A 17,629-nucleotide genomic window follows, 5' to 3' on the forward strand; every position below is an offset into this window, starting at 1 on the left:
GGGAGCTGCATGCTCAGTGCTTGTATTTCTGAGCTGTTTATCCAGGGACTGCTAATTGATTTTTGCTGATAAGGGCTGAGACTGGGAGTCTGTTACCTCTGTATGTAAACACAGACCTAAAACTGAGTTTATTGCAAGCTGACTCTTGGTCCTGTAGCATGTAAGTTTGGGATTCTCATAACCTATTAAATCCAGCTCTGCTACATCAGCTTCATATTGTGCATCTTCCAGTGATACTGTGCTAATTAATTTACAACCATCCCTCATTACTGACTGCAAACATGTACTGCTATGAAGAGAGCTAAGTAGAGCTGGCTTTGCCTGTGAGATAGCAAGTGAAACCCTGTCCACCAATTTACTGAGAAAACCAGGAAGTGAACAGAGCATACAGCCTGTAAGTTGGTGAGCAGGTGAGTTGGGAATACTCCTTAAAATTTTTCCTCTGCAGACTTCCTATCCCTATTGACCTTATATGGAAAATGCCAGCGTTTCCATACATATAATTGACATGGTGTGTTTTACAAAAACGCAACATTTTTTGAAATCGCAGCATTTCTGCTGCAGATATTTTCCTGCAATGTATGGATGGGATTAGCCAGAATCCCATTCACTTTTCAGGTACTGTAAAAAGCCGCATTTTTTGCTGCAGTGTCTTCACCATAACCAAATCACAGTGTTTTCACAATGTGGGCCTAGGCCTTAAAAAGATTGTCTGGGATTAAAGAATTACATGCAGCCAGGAAGGGAGGGCTATAAAATAAATATGCATTTATACTTATGTGCATCCTCCGCTCTGTTCCTATGCTGGATTGGACATTAGCTTGTATACATAGCAGCTGTAATGGTGACACCATGTCGATGTAAAATACTGTATAGAGAGGAAGCCAAAGTGTGTTTGTCAATTTATTGCGCTACACTCAATACTTCTTTCTCTGGACAACATCCATCCAAGGACAGCCAGGATATCCTCATAGACATAAAATAGCTGACCCAAAAAGTTTGGCTGACAATAATCTAATGTGTATAGCCAGCTTTATTCACATTAATTATAATATACTGCAATTCCCAATTATGAATCTGCTCAGTGTGAACAAACCCTGAGCGTAAAACCTATCTGAGTACAACATAAATATGGTATTATTAATTCCATATTTTCTTATTTCTGCTTGGTCTTTTATTGCTGATCTTGTGAGATTGCTAACAATGCATCTCTATGCTAGAAATAAATGTGGTACATTAGACTTTCTTGACTATTGGATGTCTAATTAAATAAATATTAACTTAGGCTATGTTCAGACTACCTTTATTAATGTCAGTTGCTGTCATTCATCATATGATGACAGCAATGGACATTAATGGTAACAGTGTAATGGACACAGATGAAGTCCCCTCCATATTTGTTTTTTCCCATTAATTCATGAATAATATAAGTGTGAACTCACACCCTTACTGCCATAGCTACAAAGCTGTCAATAGCTGCCCATACTCGTTGAATTACTGTATATTAAACTTATTTTTATGGGAGTTTCCCATATATCCTGACAAATGTCTTGGAAAATGTCATAGCTCTGGATGTCATATTCCACCAGTTCTATATAAGTTTTTGTGTCCTATCTCTTCTCTCGTGCTGGACATAAAGCATATTTCAGTAGGACAGATACTGCAGTTTTGTAATTACCATAAACCTACAATATCATGGTTCCTCTGAATGGTAAGTAGAACAGGAAAGCTCCATATATTAGAGCATTGAGCATTCATTCTGCCTCCTCTCGTGCAGCTCCATAGTGCCGTGTGCAGTCAGTTGTTGCAGCAGCCTTGGCTTCATGTGTCATGAGATGGAATTTAATCATTTCAGTTTTGTCACTTTACATGTTGCATCAATAATGCCAAAATGCTGAAAATCCAACTTGCTAATGTTTAAATAATGAAATGCCTTTGCTGGAACTATTTAGTTAAAGTATGACAATATAATGTTATTCATGGAGAAAGACAAAGAGCAAAGAGAGGAATAAATGGAATAAAGGATGCATTAGTAATGGCTCTGGGATCAAGATGTGAGATTTTGACCAGTGGAGAAAATGCATTTACTGAAATATAACTGGCATCATGGTTTCTTAGAGGAGCTGTTCTAGGAATATGCAATTGCTGATTCTCTGATGCAACTAGACTGCAGACCATTTCCTATATGTGTTAATATGTTCTACTATATATATCTAACTAGTATCAAGGAAATAAAATCAGAAAATAAATTGTTTTGTGCTATTTATTGTTCTATAACATTGTACATTGCTAAAATCTTTACAATAATGTAAGCACTGAAAAGAACATGAAATGTCTCATCATAACTAGCTCAGCTACAGTATATATATATTAATGAATTTATTAATACTGTGCCAGCTTTATGACTGTGAATAAGAACTTTCTTCGGCTAGATTCACACGGCCTGAGTGTCACCCATACTGTAATCGGTACAGGACAGTATGTTGTTGGGAGCCAGGGATTCCTAGCAGAATAGATAACTATGAATATAGGAGTCCCACCCCTGGCATGAAGGTCAGGTCACTAAATCCAGTGAACACATGGTCGTGTGAATCTAGCCCTATTGTTGTTGCAGGTGGTAACTATCCCATGCCATATTGTATTTGGTGAGGTCACGTAGAGTAATGCTGGTTATGTTAAGAATTGCTGGTAGCCTTATAACCTGTATGTTTGGTCCACAAGCAGTTAAAGAAATCTCTGTTAGAAGAATGTAGCAGTGTATTCCTCTGCAAGCCACCATGGAAAAAGCATCCAAAATTTAGTTTTTTTTTCTGCAACACACCTGCAAGAACCACTGCAGGCCTCCCTTACTACAAAGGTTGAAAGCCACGGGTGAATCCTGCAGCTGTAATTGACATGATTCAGATTTCAAACATGCAGCCCAGGTCGCTTTGTGCTACAGGATTTTAGTTTTATCGTATGGGTAAGATTGGTATAAATCTCTTCCACAATGCTGCTAAAAGGAAAATGTTTGTTTTGGTACCGTGTTAGCCAGTGGTTATAAAATATAAAAAACAAAAAAACTTTGCAAGTCTTCAGTAGGTGATACCTTTTTTAATGGCTAACTCATAATGATGACAGAATATGACGTTTCGAAGCTTTCCTCTGAGCTTCTTCTTCAGATATACAATGCTGCTACTGTACCTGATAGTGAATTAGCCACCAGAAGGTTAACCAGAAGGCCAAACCTCACGAATATTCATTGAAACAAATTTTGAGGGATTTGTCTAAATCGGCTCAAGGCTCTTAGAAGTATTTTATCATGGGTGTAGGTGGTAGGCTCTGGGGAGCATATCATACTATATGGGGCCACAGTGAAGCATATTATATGGGGGTTCTGTGGAACATAATATACTGTGTGGGGCCACTGTTGAGCATTATATTGTGGAGGATGGGGGTTAAGGGGAGCATATTATATTGTGTGGCGTCATTGTGGGGCATTATACTGGGGGGACACTGTGGGGACCCTATTATACTGTGTGGGGCCACTGTGGAGAATTATACTATTAGGGCTCTGGGGAGTATATTACTGTGTGGGACCATTGTGGAACATTATAGTGTGGAGACTCTTGGGAGTATATTATACTGTATGGGGCAACTGTTGAGTATTATACTGTGGGGGTTCTAGGGAGTGTATTATGCTGTGTGGGGCCCTTGTGGAGCATTATATTGTGAGGAGCCACTGTGGATTATACTGGGGGCTCTGGGGAACATATATTGTGTGGGGCAACTGTGGGGCGTTATACTGTGGGAACTTTGGGGAGAATTTTATACTGTGTGAGGCCATTCAGGTGCATTTTATGGTGGTGGCTCTGGGGAGCATATTATACCATATGGGGCCACTGTGAAGAATTATACTATTAAGGTTCTGGGGAGTATATTATACTGTGGGTTGGCTCTGATGAGCTTTTTATATTGTGTGAGGTCCTATAGAGCATTATATACCATGTGAAGCCAATTTTGTGGGCTTGGGGGTGCATTTTATAAGGTATGGGGCCACTGTGGAGTACTATCAAAGAAGAGGAGAGCCCACAAATTTTTGCCAGTTCTGGACCCCAAAATTCCTGATGGCTATGCCTGCATCAGCATGCATTTAGTGCTCCATGGCAGTGTCATTCCCCATACATTGCATGAACTGAACATGTAGCTATTGGGGCATGCACAGTACAATCCGTTTATCTATATACATGCCCTCATGTTGTATGTACCATGTGACTGATGCAGCCAATCGGCAATCACCTCTGCACAAATGACACGTCGCATCAGTCATTTGCCATTAGTGAAGAGGTTGCCAATGAGATGTCCCTTTTAACATCCGTCAGGCGTTCTGTATATAGATGAATGGAGCTGCTAGCACAGGAAATGAAGGCCCAGAGAAAGGTAATGGGTTGTTGTGTTTATGGTCCTACTAGCAGCAGTGTTAAATAAAAAAAATAATAAACTGACCATGCCCTTCACTCTATGACTGTGTGAAAAGGGAGAGTGACTTGGTGTTCTCTAATAGGGATAAACACCAAATTGTATTTTCTGAATGGTGCGTTATATCAACATGGTCAAGCATTATCCTCATTGCATATATGATAATGAAGTAGAAAACATGGGTTTGAGAGATTCCAGTTCTAGCATGGTAGTTACAATACACTACAACATATATTGTTCCCACAACATATATATGCCGTGTAGATGAAAACAACAATAAGATTTGCAACTTCAGGATGCTGTATGATATGCATAAAGTAGTCGGCCTTGGATTGTTAAATCTTCTAACAAGCATGATCACACAAAGAATAAGATAGTGAGGGTGCTTGTTCATTCCTGTTGTCTGGATTTTATATTTTACAAGTATATAATAGGTTTCTGATTTTTTTTACAAATAAGAGTTTTTTCAACCTAGAATGAAAATATCACTGTGTACCTAAGAATGACAATGACATTTTAAAAGATCACTGAATGTGTTCTCCCTCCAATTGCAATTATGCCCTCATTTCTCAGTGGGGACCCTTGTCTCATCGTTCTGCTCCCCTGTATCTCCCTAGCTAGCTTTCATTAACCTGATTATCTATTCACTCGCTGCCTAGATTACATTTTACAAAAGATAATGCTTGCCATTTCTATAATGAGTGCTTGACTTTTACTGCTTACATAAACACACCAGATAGACAATAATTAAAGTTCACTAGTCACCGCAGCTCCTAAGATTCATCATGATGCTAATTTGATTCCTCGACCCATTGTTTGTCATACAGGCAGGAAATAATTTTGTTGCCAATTCTGAACGCAGGAGAAGATAAATTGGTTCATGAGACAAAGTTAATGCAAATTATTGCCGTGTTTGTTTGTATAAACCAAACTTAAAGGGTATCTGTCACTGGACATGTTTAAGGATGTCTTCACACATTGCTAGCAAATCGATTTGGCAAGGATTTTTTTCAAAATTGCAAATAAGTTCTTGGTGGAATTGGAGAACTTGCTCAAGCTCCACCTCCCTATCAAAATTATTCCGGCTAGGCTTTATTCCCAGATTATGCCACTAGGTTTTAGGAAAACAAGGCATTTCCTTTTTCTACCAAGGCGGACTTATTTGCATGTTTCTTTCCAAAATTCTTAGCAAGGCATGCATGATTTAATAAGGAGACATAGTACCATATCAAAGCTAAGGCTAGGTTCACACCTGCGCCTGATCTACATTTGCAGTTTCCATCCCAGAACCTGCTTTAAAATGGGAAGAGAAAATCTCTAGTCATATTTTTCCTCATTTGTCTGTCGGAACTGCTTTTTTTTTTAAGCAGGTTAGCTTTCTGTTTTTCAATTCCCCAAGCGAACCCAAAAAACCGAAATCCAAACGCTCGTGTGAACACAGCTTCACAGCACAGAGCCCCTGTAAAACTTAAGTGTACTTACTGATGGGGAACTGTCTCTCAGGAACCACGTATCCTCCATTATCAAACCTTCATACTTTCATTGTGAAAAATTAGACTCCTTATTCCAACAGGAGATCTTTCCTCCCTGGTCCATGCTTTCACCAGTCTGGACCATATATGTAGATCTTCCTGACATAGAGAGACATCAACTTAAGCAAGGCCAAAATGCTGCATCTACGTGAATGACTGAACAACCACCACATTCTCCCATAACTCCAATCCTTCTGGTGCAGCATTGCCAGCAGCTGCCTGTAAGCTGGAGAACACATTGAAGGAGAGATAAAGTTCGAAGCCCCATACTCCTTGCCACTTCAATCCACTGTTACTCTCAAATCAGGCATGGCGAGAGGTAACTGCACAGTAGTATCATGCATGAGACCTATTGTACTGAACTAATGTACTGTCCAGCATGCATATGCATTTTTACGCATCTTATTTGAAGGTCAGGGGTGAGCGTAACAGTTTAGGAACACGTTAAAGAGCATTTATTGATACATCATAGTTTCAATATTTGTGATGTCATGCTCAATCTCAAATCCAACCACTAAGCTATATGCAGAAGCCATTGTATAGTGAAGGTATTTTTAGATATGACAAATTTGCAGCAGATTTATTCTGTGCCTGAAAATCAGTTCCATTCATGTGAATTTGGTTGTTTATTAGAGATGAGCGAACAGTGTTCTATCGAACACATGTTCGATCGGATATCAGGGTGTTCGCCATGTTCGAATCGAATCGAACACCACGTGGTAAAGTGCGCCAAAATTCGATTCCCCTCCCACCTTCCTTGGCGCCTTTTTTGCACCAATAACAGCGCAGGGGAGGTGGGACAGGAACTACGACACCGGGGGCATTGAAAAAAATTGGAAAAAGTCATTGGCTGCCGAAATCAGGTGACCTCCATTTTAGACGAATAGTGGATTTCAAATCCGGGTCATATGAGAATGTGAACTTTGTGACTATGAGACAGGGATAGCTGTACAGGCAGGGATAGCTAGGGATAACCTTTATTTAGGGGGGAATGTTATTAAAAATAACTTTTTGGGGCTCTATCGGGTGTGTAATTGTGATTTTTGTGAGATAAACTTTTTCCCATAGGGATGCATTGGCCAGCGCTGATTGGCCGAATTCCGTACTCTGGCCAATCAGTGCTGGCCAATGCATTCTATTAGCTTGATGAAGCAGAGTGTGCACAAGGGTTCAAGCGCACCCTCGGCTCTGATGTAGGAGAGCCGAGGGTGCACTTGAACCCTTGTGCACCCTCAGCTCTGCTACATCAGAGCCGAGGGTGCGCTTGAACCCTTGTGCACACTCTGCTTCATCAAGCTAATAGAATGCATTGGCCAGCGCTGATTGGCCAATGTATTCTATTAGCCTGATGAAGTAGAGCTGAATGTGTGTGCTAAGCACACACATTCAGCTCTACTTCATCGGGCTAATAGAATGCATTGGCCAGCGCTGATTGGCCAGAGTACGGAACTCGACCAATCAGCGCTGGCTCTGCTGGAGGAGGCGGAGTCTAAGATCGCTCCACACCAGTCTCCATTCAGGTCCGACCTTAGACTCCGCCTCCTCCGGCAGAGCCAGCGCTGATTGGCCGAAGGCTGGCCAATGCATTCCTATGCGAATGCAGACTTAGCAGTGCTGAGTCAGTTTTGCTCAACTACACATCTGATGCACACTCGGCACTGCTACATCAGATGTAGCAATCTGATGTAGCAGAGCCGAGGGTGCACTAGAACCCCTGTGCAAACTCAGTTCACGCTAATAGAATGCATTGGCCAGCGCTGATTGGCCAATGCGTTCTATTAGCCCGATGAAGTAGAGCTGAATGTGTGTGCTAAGCACACACATTCAGCACTGCTTCATCACGCCAATACAATGCATTAGCCAGTGCTGATTGGCCAGAGTACGGAATTCGGCCAATCAGCGCTGGCTCTGCTGGAGGATGCGGAGTCTAAGGTCGGACCTGAATGGAGACTGGTGTGGAGCGATCTTAGACTCCGCCTCCTCCAGCAGAGCCAGCGCTGATTGGTCGAGTTCCGTACTCTGGCCAATCAGCGCTGGCCAATGCATTCTATTAGCCCGATGAAGTAGAGCTGAATGTGTGTGCTCAGCACACACATTCAGCTCTACTTCATCAGGCTAATAGAATACATTGGCCAATCAGCGCTGGCCAATGCATTCTATTAGCTTGATGAAGCAGAGTGTGCACAAGGGTTCAAGCGCACCCTCGGCTCTGATGTAGCAGAGCCGAGGCTGCACAAGGGTTCAAGCGCACCCTCGGCTCTGATGTAGGAGAGCCGAGGGTGCACTTGAACCCTTGTGCACCCTCAGCTCTGCTACATCAGAGCCGAGGGTGCGCTTGAACCCTTGTGCACACTCTGCTTCATCAAGCTAATAGAATGCATTGGCCAGCACTGATTGGCCAGAGTACGGAATTCGGCCAATCAGCGCTGGCCAATGCATTCTATTAGCCCGATGAAGTAGAGCTGAATGTGTGTGCTAAGCACACACATTCAGCACTGCTTCATCACGCCAATACAATGCATTGGCCAGCGCTGATTGGCCAGAGTACGGAATTCGGCCAATCAGCGCTGGCTCTGCTGGAGGAGGCGGAGTCTAAGATCGCTCCACACCAGTCTCCATTCAGGTCCGACCTTAGACTCCGCCTCCTCCAGCAGAGCCAGCGCTGATTGGCCGAATTCCGTACTCTGGCCAATCAGCACTGGCTAATGCATTGTATTGGCGTGATGAAGCAGTGCTGAATGTGTGTGCTTAGCACACACATTCAGCTCTACTTCATCGGGCTAATAGAATGCATTGGCCAGCGCTGATTGGCCGAATTCCGTACTCTGGCCAATCAGCACTGGCTAATGCATTGTATTGGCGTGATGAAGCAGTGCTGAATGAGTGTGCTTAGCACACACATTCAGCTCTACTTCATCGGGCTAATAGAATGCATTGGCCAATCAGCGCTGGCCAATGTATTCTATTAGCGTGAACTGAGTTTGCACAGGGGTTCTAGTGCACCCTCGGCTCTGCTACATCAGATTGCTACATCTGATGTAGCAGTGCCGAGTGTGCATCAGATGTGTAGTTGAGCAAAACTGACTCAGCACTACTAAGTCTCTGCATTCGCATAGGAATGCATTGGCCAGCCTTCGGCCAATCAGCGCTGGCTCTGCCGGAGGAGGCGGAGTCTAAGGTCGGACCTGAATGGAGACTGGTGTGGAGCGATCTTAGACTCCGCCTCCTCCAGCAGAGCCAGCGCTGATTGGTCGAGTTCCGTACTCTGGCCAATCAGCACTGGCCAATGCATTTCTATGGGGAAAAGTTAGCTTGCGAAAATCGCAAACTGACAGGGATTTCCATGAAATAAAGTGACTTTTATGCCCCCAGACATGCTTCCCCTGCTGTCCCAGTATCATTCCAGGGTGTTGGTATCATTTCCTGGGGTGTCATAGTGGACTTGGTGACCCTCCAGACACGAATTTGGGTTTCCCCCTTAACGAGTTTATGTTCCCCATAGACTATAATGGGGTTCGAAACCCATTCGAACACTTGAACAGTGAGCGGCTGTTCGAATCGAATTTCGAACCTCGAACATTTTAGTGTTCGCTCATCTCTATTGTTTATGCGTTATAGACATGGATTTCTGCGAACCCCTTTAAAGGGGTAGTCCAATTCCTTTCTATTAACGACCTTGTCAGGAGAGGTCATCAATAAGAGATCAGGGGAGGGGGAAGGTCCAGCACCCATTAACCACATTATCAGCTATTTCAAGGGAGCACACCACTTTGTATGCTGTCTGTTTCATAGAGGCCATGCAATGTTGTTACAGCCTCATCCAATAGAAGTGAATGGGTGCAGACAGTAACTACATATGCTGAAATAGTGGTCACCCAGGCAGGGAGTTAAAGGGGTATTCCCATCTCACATACTCACCAGTCTTCACTCTTGTAAAATCTTCTTTCTTCCTGGTTTCTTGCATCATTTGGTGGGTGGGGTTTCACATGCAACCTGCCGTTTAGCTCCGCCCACCCATATTGGACTATGAAGTACAGGCAGCAGCAACTCCATTTTGTGTTACATACAGAGACTGCCTGTCTCTGCCATAATGAACACAAATGAGTTAGCTAGCCTGATATCTGGGAGAACAGAAGAAATGAAAGCAGCTCCTCTCCTCTATCTGAGTGCAGGACCTAGGTCACATGGTGTAGACACAGGAATAGCTAGATACACAGGCTCGCTCCCTGCACTTAGCCCCTCCTCCCTCCCCCTGAGAGCAGCAGATACATCATTTGACTCAGGAGCAGCTAGGTCAGGGCTGTGGCCACAAAAAATTGAATAAAGTAAGATAGTGGACAAACAAAGCAGTTTTGCTGAAGCAGTGTATTTAGGAGAAGTCTTACATCCACATTAACCAGCAGTATAGATAGGATCCTTGTGATGGGACAACCCCTTTAAGTGGTTCCATGCTACAAGTAGTAGCAATATGGAGAAGAATCGTGATATACTGCCGTGGAGTTAGACTTTAAGATCAGTAAGCCAGGGCTGACTACATTTCTTGATCTCGATGTGTTAGAGGAGGGCAGACATGCACTAACCACAGCCACATTCTATCACCTTACTTTCAATTGCTTTTTAAAAGTGACAATAAGAAATGTGTGCACAGACAATAAACCAAAATCATAAAAGAAAACCAGGGTCTGCTTATACCAAGCCAAACAATCTCCTGACTTAACAGTGTGTGGGCCCGCTGCCCAGGAAGGAAGACACACTTGAATACAAAATATACTGTGTCTTTCTCTTTGGAAGTAGTCTGTGAAGTTTCTTTCTCAGATTAGTTTGGTCTCTTTCCCCAAGTTACTGAGCTGGTTGAATAATTACAAATTTGTAATTCTTTTTACCATCACATCTATATTTCTAGACAGATGATCTAAAGAGCTATGATATGAGTTTTGGTGGATGAAGAGTAATTGTCTATCTGACATCTTTTATGTTGAGTGTTGAGAATTTTTTTAATAAAACTTGCTGGTCCACCCGATTTAGAAGTGGTGTTTTTACTTACAAGTGTGGGGGAAGCCTTCACTCAGTGGGGAATAGATGACTTGGAGATAAAAAATAATATGACATTACAGGAGGTTATAGACAAAAGTAAAGTTGGACAAACCCTCAATTGTCCGTAGGACTGGTCAAATACCTTATATATTTTGGGGTGTACAATCTTTCTACCAACATATGATGAAGAGTGGATATGTTGAATTTCAGATTGCCTGACCCTCTTTGTTCTTCCTAGAATTTAGGTGTCACCAATGGTATCTAACAGTGGTTTATTCCCTATTTCCTGGTGAGAGCACATGCATACAGGGCTGAGTATGTAAGTCAGGACAAATATCTGTTGGTCTAATGGGTGTCACATTTACTGGGGACATACAGCAGACCCGCTGCTGCCACCTGATACCCACTTTAAAAGTTGCTAACAGCCCAGCAACCTCTAGCTAGTGTCATATCCACGAGCCTGATCACATAAATTACACTTCCACTTTCTGTACTTAAAGGCAAATGTTTCCTCCTCAATACTTTTTGTTCCTTGGCACTCAAACAAGCCTATGTATCACAGTGGGCCAATGTATTGTATGGCAACTAGCGCACTCTATAGCAGCAGACGTAGCTACAGCAAAAGAACACACACCTTGTAGAATAAACTAAGATTCTGCAAAGATTCATTATCCTAACTGTAGCAAATGAATGAGAAGGCAATTTCCACCTTAGATATGGCAAATCCACATACCATATCAACATGTGCAGCCACCTTTCCATTTTTTGGTCAGGTGCAAGGGTCGGTGGCTCTCTCATAGAGCGGAATGAGGTAGGGGGATCCTGGTTTTGGAGATGGGTGTCAATCCCAGATGCTGTTTATTGTATATCCTGTGGATATGCCATAAATATGGGGACTAACCATAGGAGGTTCTGCTCCTTTCCCCATCAACAAACCCCAGTTTATAAGGATAATATCTGAACTTTTTGGCAATCAACGTTCTAGTGGCAGACTCTTGTCAAGGTGCCAGGCTTTTGCTGTACTTCACATGTAGCCAGTCCTTTGAGAAGCTTTGCTTGGCTTTATGGATCTATACTTAGCGCAATAAAGCCTACTGTTTTCATTTACTGTTTAATCAGCTATAACAGCAACTTTTATTAAACATGCAGAGCTGAATTTAGGCAAACAGGACACATCTTGCAAACAACATCTGCCACACAGCCAACTAAAAATAATGCCAGAAGATGTGAAATCCATGCCAGCTCTGTGTAACACTAGCTTTCCTTACTGAAAAATAAACTTCTTTAAAGTCAAAATAATTGTTTAGGTGCTGAGCGGTGCACAATTACTATGCCACTTACAACTTCTCAGTGAGTTAACCAAGGAAAAAAGTGCTGTGGGTTGAGAAATGGGCATTCTGCCTTGTTTTGAGAACGCATGAGTTATGAAAACCCAATGGGAATGTAACTGTTCACTTGTGAACAATTTTCCAGTACAAGCCTAACTTACCACGCTCTAGAATGTACTGAACAATAGATTTCTGCATCAACATTATCAGGGGTATTGCTACATGGATAATTGTTTGAATTTAAAATAAAACATTAAGTAGCACTGAGTACAATGCGTGTTTTCAGCCTGATAGATCAATAATTGCCACAGCTTTATACATATCCTAATAACTGCAGCAGCAGCAGAAAATCAGTGTCATGTGACTGCCACCATGTGGACGAAGGAATCATTGCATGTAGACAAACTGCTCAGAGTTAAATAAAGGAGGTTTCAAATGTATTTTACGACAGGTAATTGGGTTAGCGGAATATATATATATATATATATATATATATATATTGTATATACTGTATGTACATAGGTTGCTATATGTGATACTTTATTCAAAAGGCTGCCCCATTTATGGTGCCTTATGATCCGTTAAATTACTTGTGCTAATAATCTGACACCATACTAGTATTATTCCTTAGACAATATGTTCCATGCTGATGCAATAACATCACACAGTTGCTGCAAACTTGACAGCTGCACATTTATATTGCAGATCTCTTATTTGTTCTCAACCCAGAGGTGCTATATTGGATTGGTATCTGATGACAAGCAATGAGGACTTTAAGAATACACTGAACTCATTGTTATAATATGGGCACTGTTACTTTAAAAAAAATACAGACATAGTAACGAACAAGAACCTGGTCTGCTAAGAAGCATCACTTGATTTTGATCACTTGCAAAATCTGTAATAGGGCTTTCTTCTACTCTGTGTCTTGAGCATACAGACACTTCAGGCACCTGAGTCAGGATGCATTTGCTACCTGTACACTACCCCGTGTCACAGTTTTGTAATATACAGTTGATATCACATCTTAACATACTACAAACCATCCATATTAACAGTCTTGAAATGCTTGTTGTAACTGTGGATTCTTAGCTGACTGGAGAAGTATGATCTGCATAACCTGTGGACATTATGTGAACACATATTTTTTGACATAGGATAATGCCTTGGTTGTTTTTTTGTTTGTTTTTTTTACAATGTGGTGGTTTTATAGGGATTTTCCTATCTTTCATGTGCATGAATAACTGAAGACGCAGGACTAAATCAGCACTGCAGCCTTGTCATCCTTGCAGGCAGATTTCTAATGATAAAGTGATAGCATACTGTATTTTAGAAGATCCACTGTAAGGACTCCTTCTGATCATGACAACATAGTCCCATGTCCTCCCACCTTTAAATTCCCATTATAAAATAAAATTTGCCACTATAAAACTGACTGTAAGAATTGTAATGTATTGTCACCATAATATATAATTTGCTTATTTATTTCTGGTAGGATTCTGGAACTCCAGCAAAATGGGGACATGGACCTCTTGAAACATAAGTGGTGGCCACGCAATGGACATTGTGACCTATACTCATCGGTGGAATCTAAACAGAAAGGCAGTGCCCTGGACATTAAAAGTTTTGCAGGAGTATTTTGCATCTTAGCAGCTGGTGTTGTTTTGTCCTGTATCATAGCTATGGTGGAAACGTGGTGGAATAAGAAGAAAGGTTCCCGAGTACCTTCTAAAGAGGTAACTATTATAGACTTTGAAGTAATGCTGTTATGATAATGTTATATCTGGCATAGCTGTTTCTTATAGTTATGTCTGTTGGGTATCTTGTGAAGCTAGAACACAACTAAGTAGGTCCCATAGTTTAGTGACTCTTGACATAGCCTGAATCCTAGGCATTCTTTCTACACTAGCTTAAGTAATGGCATAAACTTGCATCAAACTGCAAAGTAGGTCAGATGAATCAAATATTTAAAAATGTGATGAATTACCCAGACCTCATTCCACATGCAGCCAGCAAAATCGAGTACATTTGGTTTGTACAATAATCCACTGTATCTGTTAGCAGTGCTGCCAATTTCTAATCTGAAGCCAAAAGGAAGAAGTAAACAGATGCTTGAAATTATGATGGCCATAGAGAAACAGTGCAGGCTCACAGTGTTTGAATATGCTCCATTTCTCCCCGCTTATATAATACGGTGAATCACGTTGATGAGAAAAACTAGCAGGATTTCTTTTATAATAAAATTATATTAAAAAAAGGAAAATGGCAAACATGACAACATTCAAGAGGACAATACATGTAATGGAAATCTTTATAGACATGACTTAAAACAATGCATGAAGTATATCTTCAGATTAAATATGCCTTAGCAAATTATAAGGGGTTTCTTAGCAGAACATTTCTTAACATATTGGGGAAACACACATCTCAGACATGTTTTATATGACCACAAATGTCTAATACACGCAAGACTAACTTTTGCTATCTCAAGAAAGAGGGTCCATCGACTCCCATCTCCTAGCCACTGTGAATGGAGAGGTTTCCTCCTCATCCCATTAACTTCTGTGTTAGTTCCAAAAATAGACAAAAATGCTTGCTGAAATATTGTTAGAAATATAAGTGATTGGCGGAGAGAGAATTGAATGCAAGTCCAATTTACTAAGCACCCATAAGATAGGCTTCAGCGAAGTCCTGTGTGTGAGATATGTGAGACTCACGTTTATAGGACATCTATGGCATAGCCTGTGGTTATGCAATAAGGGAGTAACCCTTTATTATATTCCAGCCCATCAACAGACTTGGAGTCTACAGATTTCAATTCTTTCTCATGGCTTAGGTCTATAACAGAAGCCACAACACAGTGCCGGATTCATCATGTGATATCAAATGATATCCAATGGACTCATAGACTTATAATGGGGTCATCATTGTTCCATCGTAGTGCTGATCTTTTATACAGAAACAATAGCACTACATATGGCACTATTCCTGCCATCAAATCTGAATTTGTAGTTGAGCTTCAAATGAAAAGGTGAACACAGTCATTGAAAACCTTCCATTTAATGTTTCTCTGTCTGGATTTGTAGAAACCCCAGGGCTCTCAGGGACATCCAAAGATGAGAAACAATAATGCCAAGTTAATGGGAGAAACTTAGCGCTGATGCCGAGACTGAATGATTTATTTTCTGGTGCTGGATTGCTGTCTGTTAAGGTTGCTTTCGCTTATAGCAGAGCAGGGAAGGGAATTCCCTGATCATTTGGCGAAATACATGGGGAACACTTATACTTTCTAATACATCTTAAGCCACAATCTAGGTCTATGGAGATGTCAGCTCATCTAGTTTTCTGACGTTCTGACCTCAAGTATATTTACAGAGAACCCCTTTAAGAAATCATTCTAAAATTGTTCTTTACTTTCATTGCTCATTTGCTACCTAAATGAAAAAGAACTAAGCAACTTTCAGAAAATTGCACATCAAAAATTAGATGTATTTTTCCTTCTGTAGTTACTTTTACATAGTTGGCTATACTCTTTTCTCTGAAACAGGCTTGACAGCATATGGTTCCTAGCGCTGTGCTCGCTTTTCACCCCAGACCAAGACCATGACCAGGAGGAGTTAAATTAGTGTGTCAGTTGAGCATAAGGCCCTGTCATGTGATTCAAGGTCTAATGGCACTGACCTAAATAGCTAAGAGCTGTTCTTGCTATCTTGTTCAGTTCCATAGAGATTGAATGGAGTGGTAATGCACATGCTCAATTAGTCTTACACTTGGAGGTAACAGGGAATTTGGAAGCCTGGTATTACTGATGGGGGCTCCAGCTATCAGACCTTCTCCAAACTTATAGTCATCAGCTATCTATGGGCTACTAGTATGCTCCTTTGGATAAAGCTTTTTGCTATCATTTTTTTCTTTCATTTTGTTGTCTTTGTTTTTTGTTTTTACCTAATTGTAACATTTTGTATGAAATAGAGATTGACCCAAGACTTTATTATGTAACACAAAATGAATTCTGAACTGAACCCCAGGGAAATAAATGGTGTCCCAGTAATGGAGCAGTGCTACTGACATTATATGACAAAATGTGGTTTGTGTTGTACTTATTTTAATCAGATTGTATAACAACAGATGTCCTTTCATCTGTGCTTAGGCCAACTGCATGGCATGAGACAAATGACATCATTATTAATATGAGATATTCAGTTCAGATTTTTCGTAGTGACAGTCTACAATATTACAGACTGCAGCTGGTATTCAATCTGGTTAAACACATGGTTTACAATAAACAAACCTGAATGTTTTTGTTAATTTGGCAAATATTTTCACCATAAAACTTTTACTGTATTTATTAGAACTGTCACATACAAATAACAATGAATAGCATACTGTAAGTAATTCACCCTGTACAGTGCCACCCTTAGGGCACAACTGGTACTGATGGAAATGGCCTTACAATATAGGTTCCTTAATACTACACATGTGAATGTAATACATTTTTGAGTGTTCCTACAGTATAACCACTTATATTGAAGAAAGGTAGAAATAAATGAGATGGCGCATCATCATCTTCATCTTATTTGTGTGGCCCCAGAACTGTACATGGATGTGTGTATAGTCATAGCACATCTACGTTTTTAATGTAGCCTTTGAAAACTGACTGACCTAAGGTGATCTTCAGGAAAAATCTAAAAACAAAATGTTTAAAAACTTAAAAATCTAAAAACCTCCCAAAGTTATATCCTGGTGGATCATTCACCATAACTGTGCACTTTTTTATGTAGATGGTGAGCCCCATATAGGGTTCACAATCTACATTTTTCCCTATCAGTATGTTCTTGGAGTATGGGAGGAAATCCATACAAACACAGGGAGAATATACAAAACTCCTTGTAGATGTTGTCCTTGGCAGGAATCGAACCCAGGATTCCAGCACTGCAGTGCTATGCACTGAGCCACCAGGTTGCCCCAAAACTGTGTAGTTCTTTTTTTTTTATGTAGATTGTGAGCCCCAGATAGGACTCACAATGTACATTTTTTTTCCTATAAGTATGTATGAAATCCATGCAAACACGGGGATAACATACAAACTTCTTGCAGATGGTTTTTTGCCCTTTGCGGGATTCGAACCGAGGACTCCAGCGCTGCAAGGCTGCAGTGCTAACCACTGAGCCACCATGTGGCCCCCTAAAACTGTGTAGTTCTTGTGCAACTATTGTCATGGACTAGAAGTGGGATAGGTGGCTTCCCTCCATGTACAAACATATGTTTCTGCATCAG

General features: G+C 41.1%; 1 protein-coding gene across 1 annotated transcript in view; it reads left to right on the forward strand.

Moving 5' to 3' along the window:
- Positions 1-17,629, forward strand: part of GRID2 (glutamate ionotropic receptor delta type subunit 2) — a 952,324-nt gene that overhangs the window by 915,371 nt on the left and 19,324 nt on the right. Inside the window, exon 15 of the mRNA XM_075285407.1 lies at positions 13,848-14,088. Coding sequence (XP_075141508.1) covers positions 13,848-14,088 — 241 coding nt within the window. The remainder of the gene's footprint in view (positions 1-13,847; positions 14,089-17,629) is intronic.

This window comes from Leptodactylus fuscus, chromosome 1 (assembly GCF_031893055.1).
Source record: "Leptodactylus fuscus isolate aLepFus1 chromosome 1, aLepFus1.hap2, whole genome shotgun sequence".
Lineage (NCBI taxonomy): Eukaryota > Metazoa > Chordata > Amphibia > Anura > Leptodactylidae > Leptodactylus > Leptodactylus fuscus.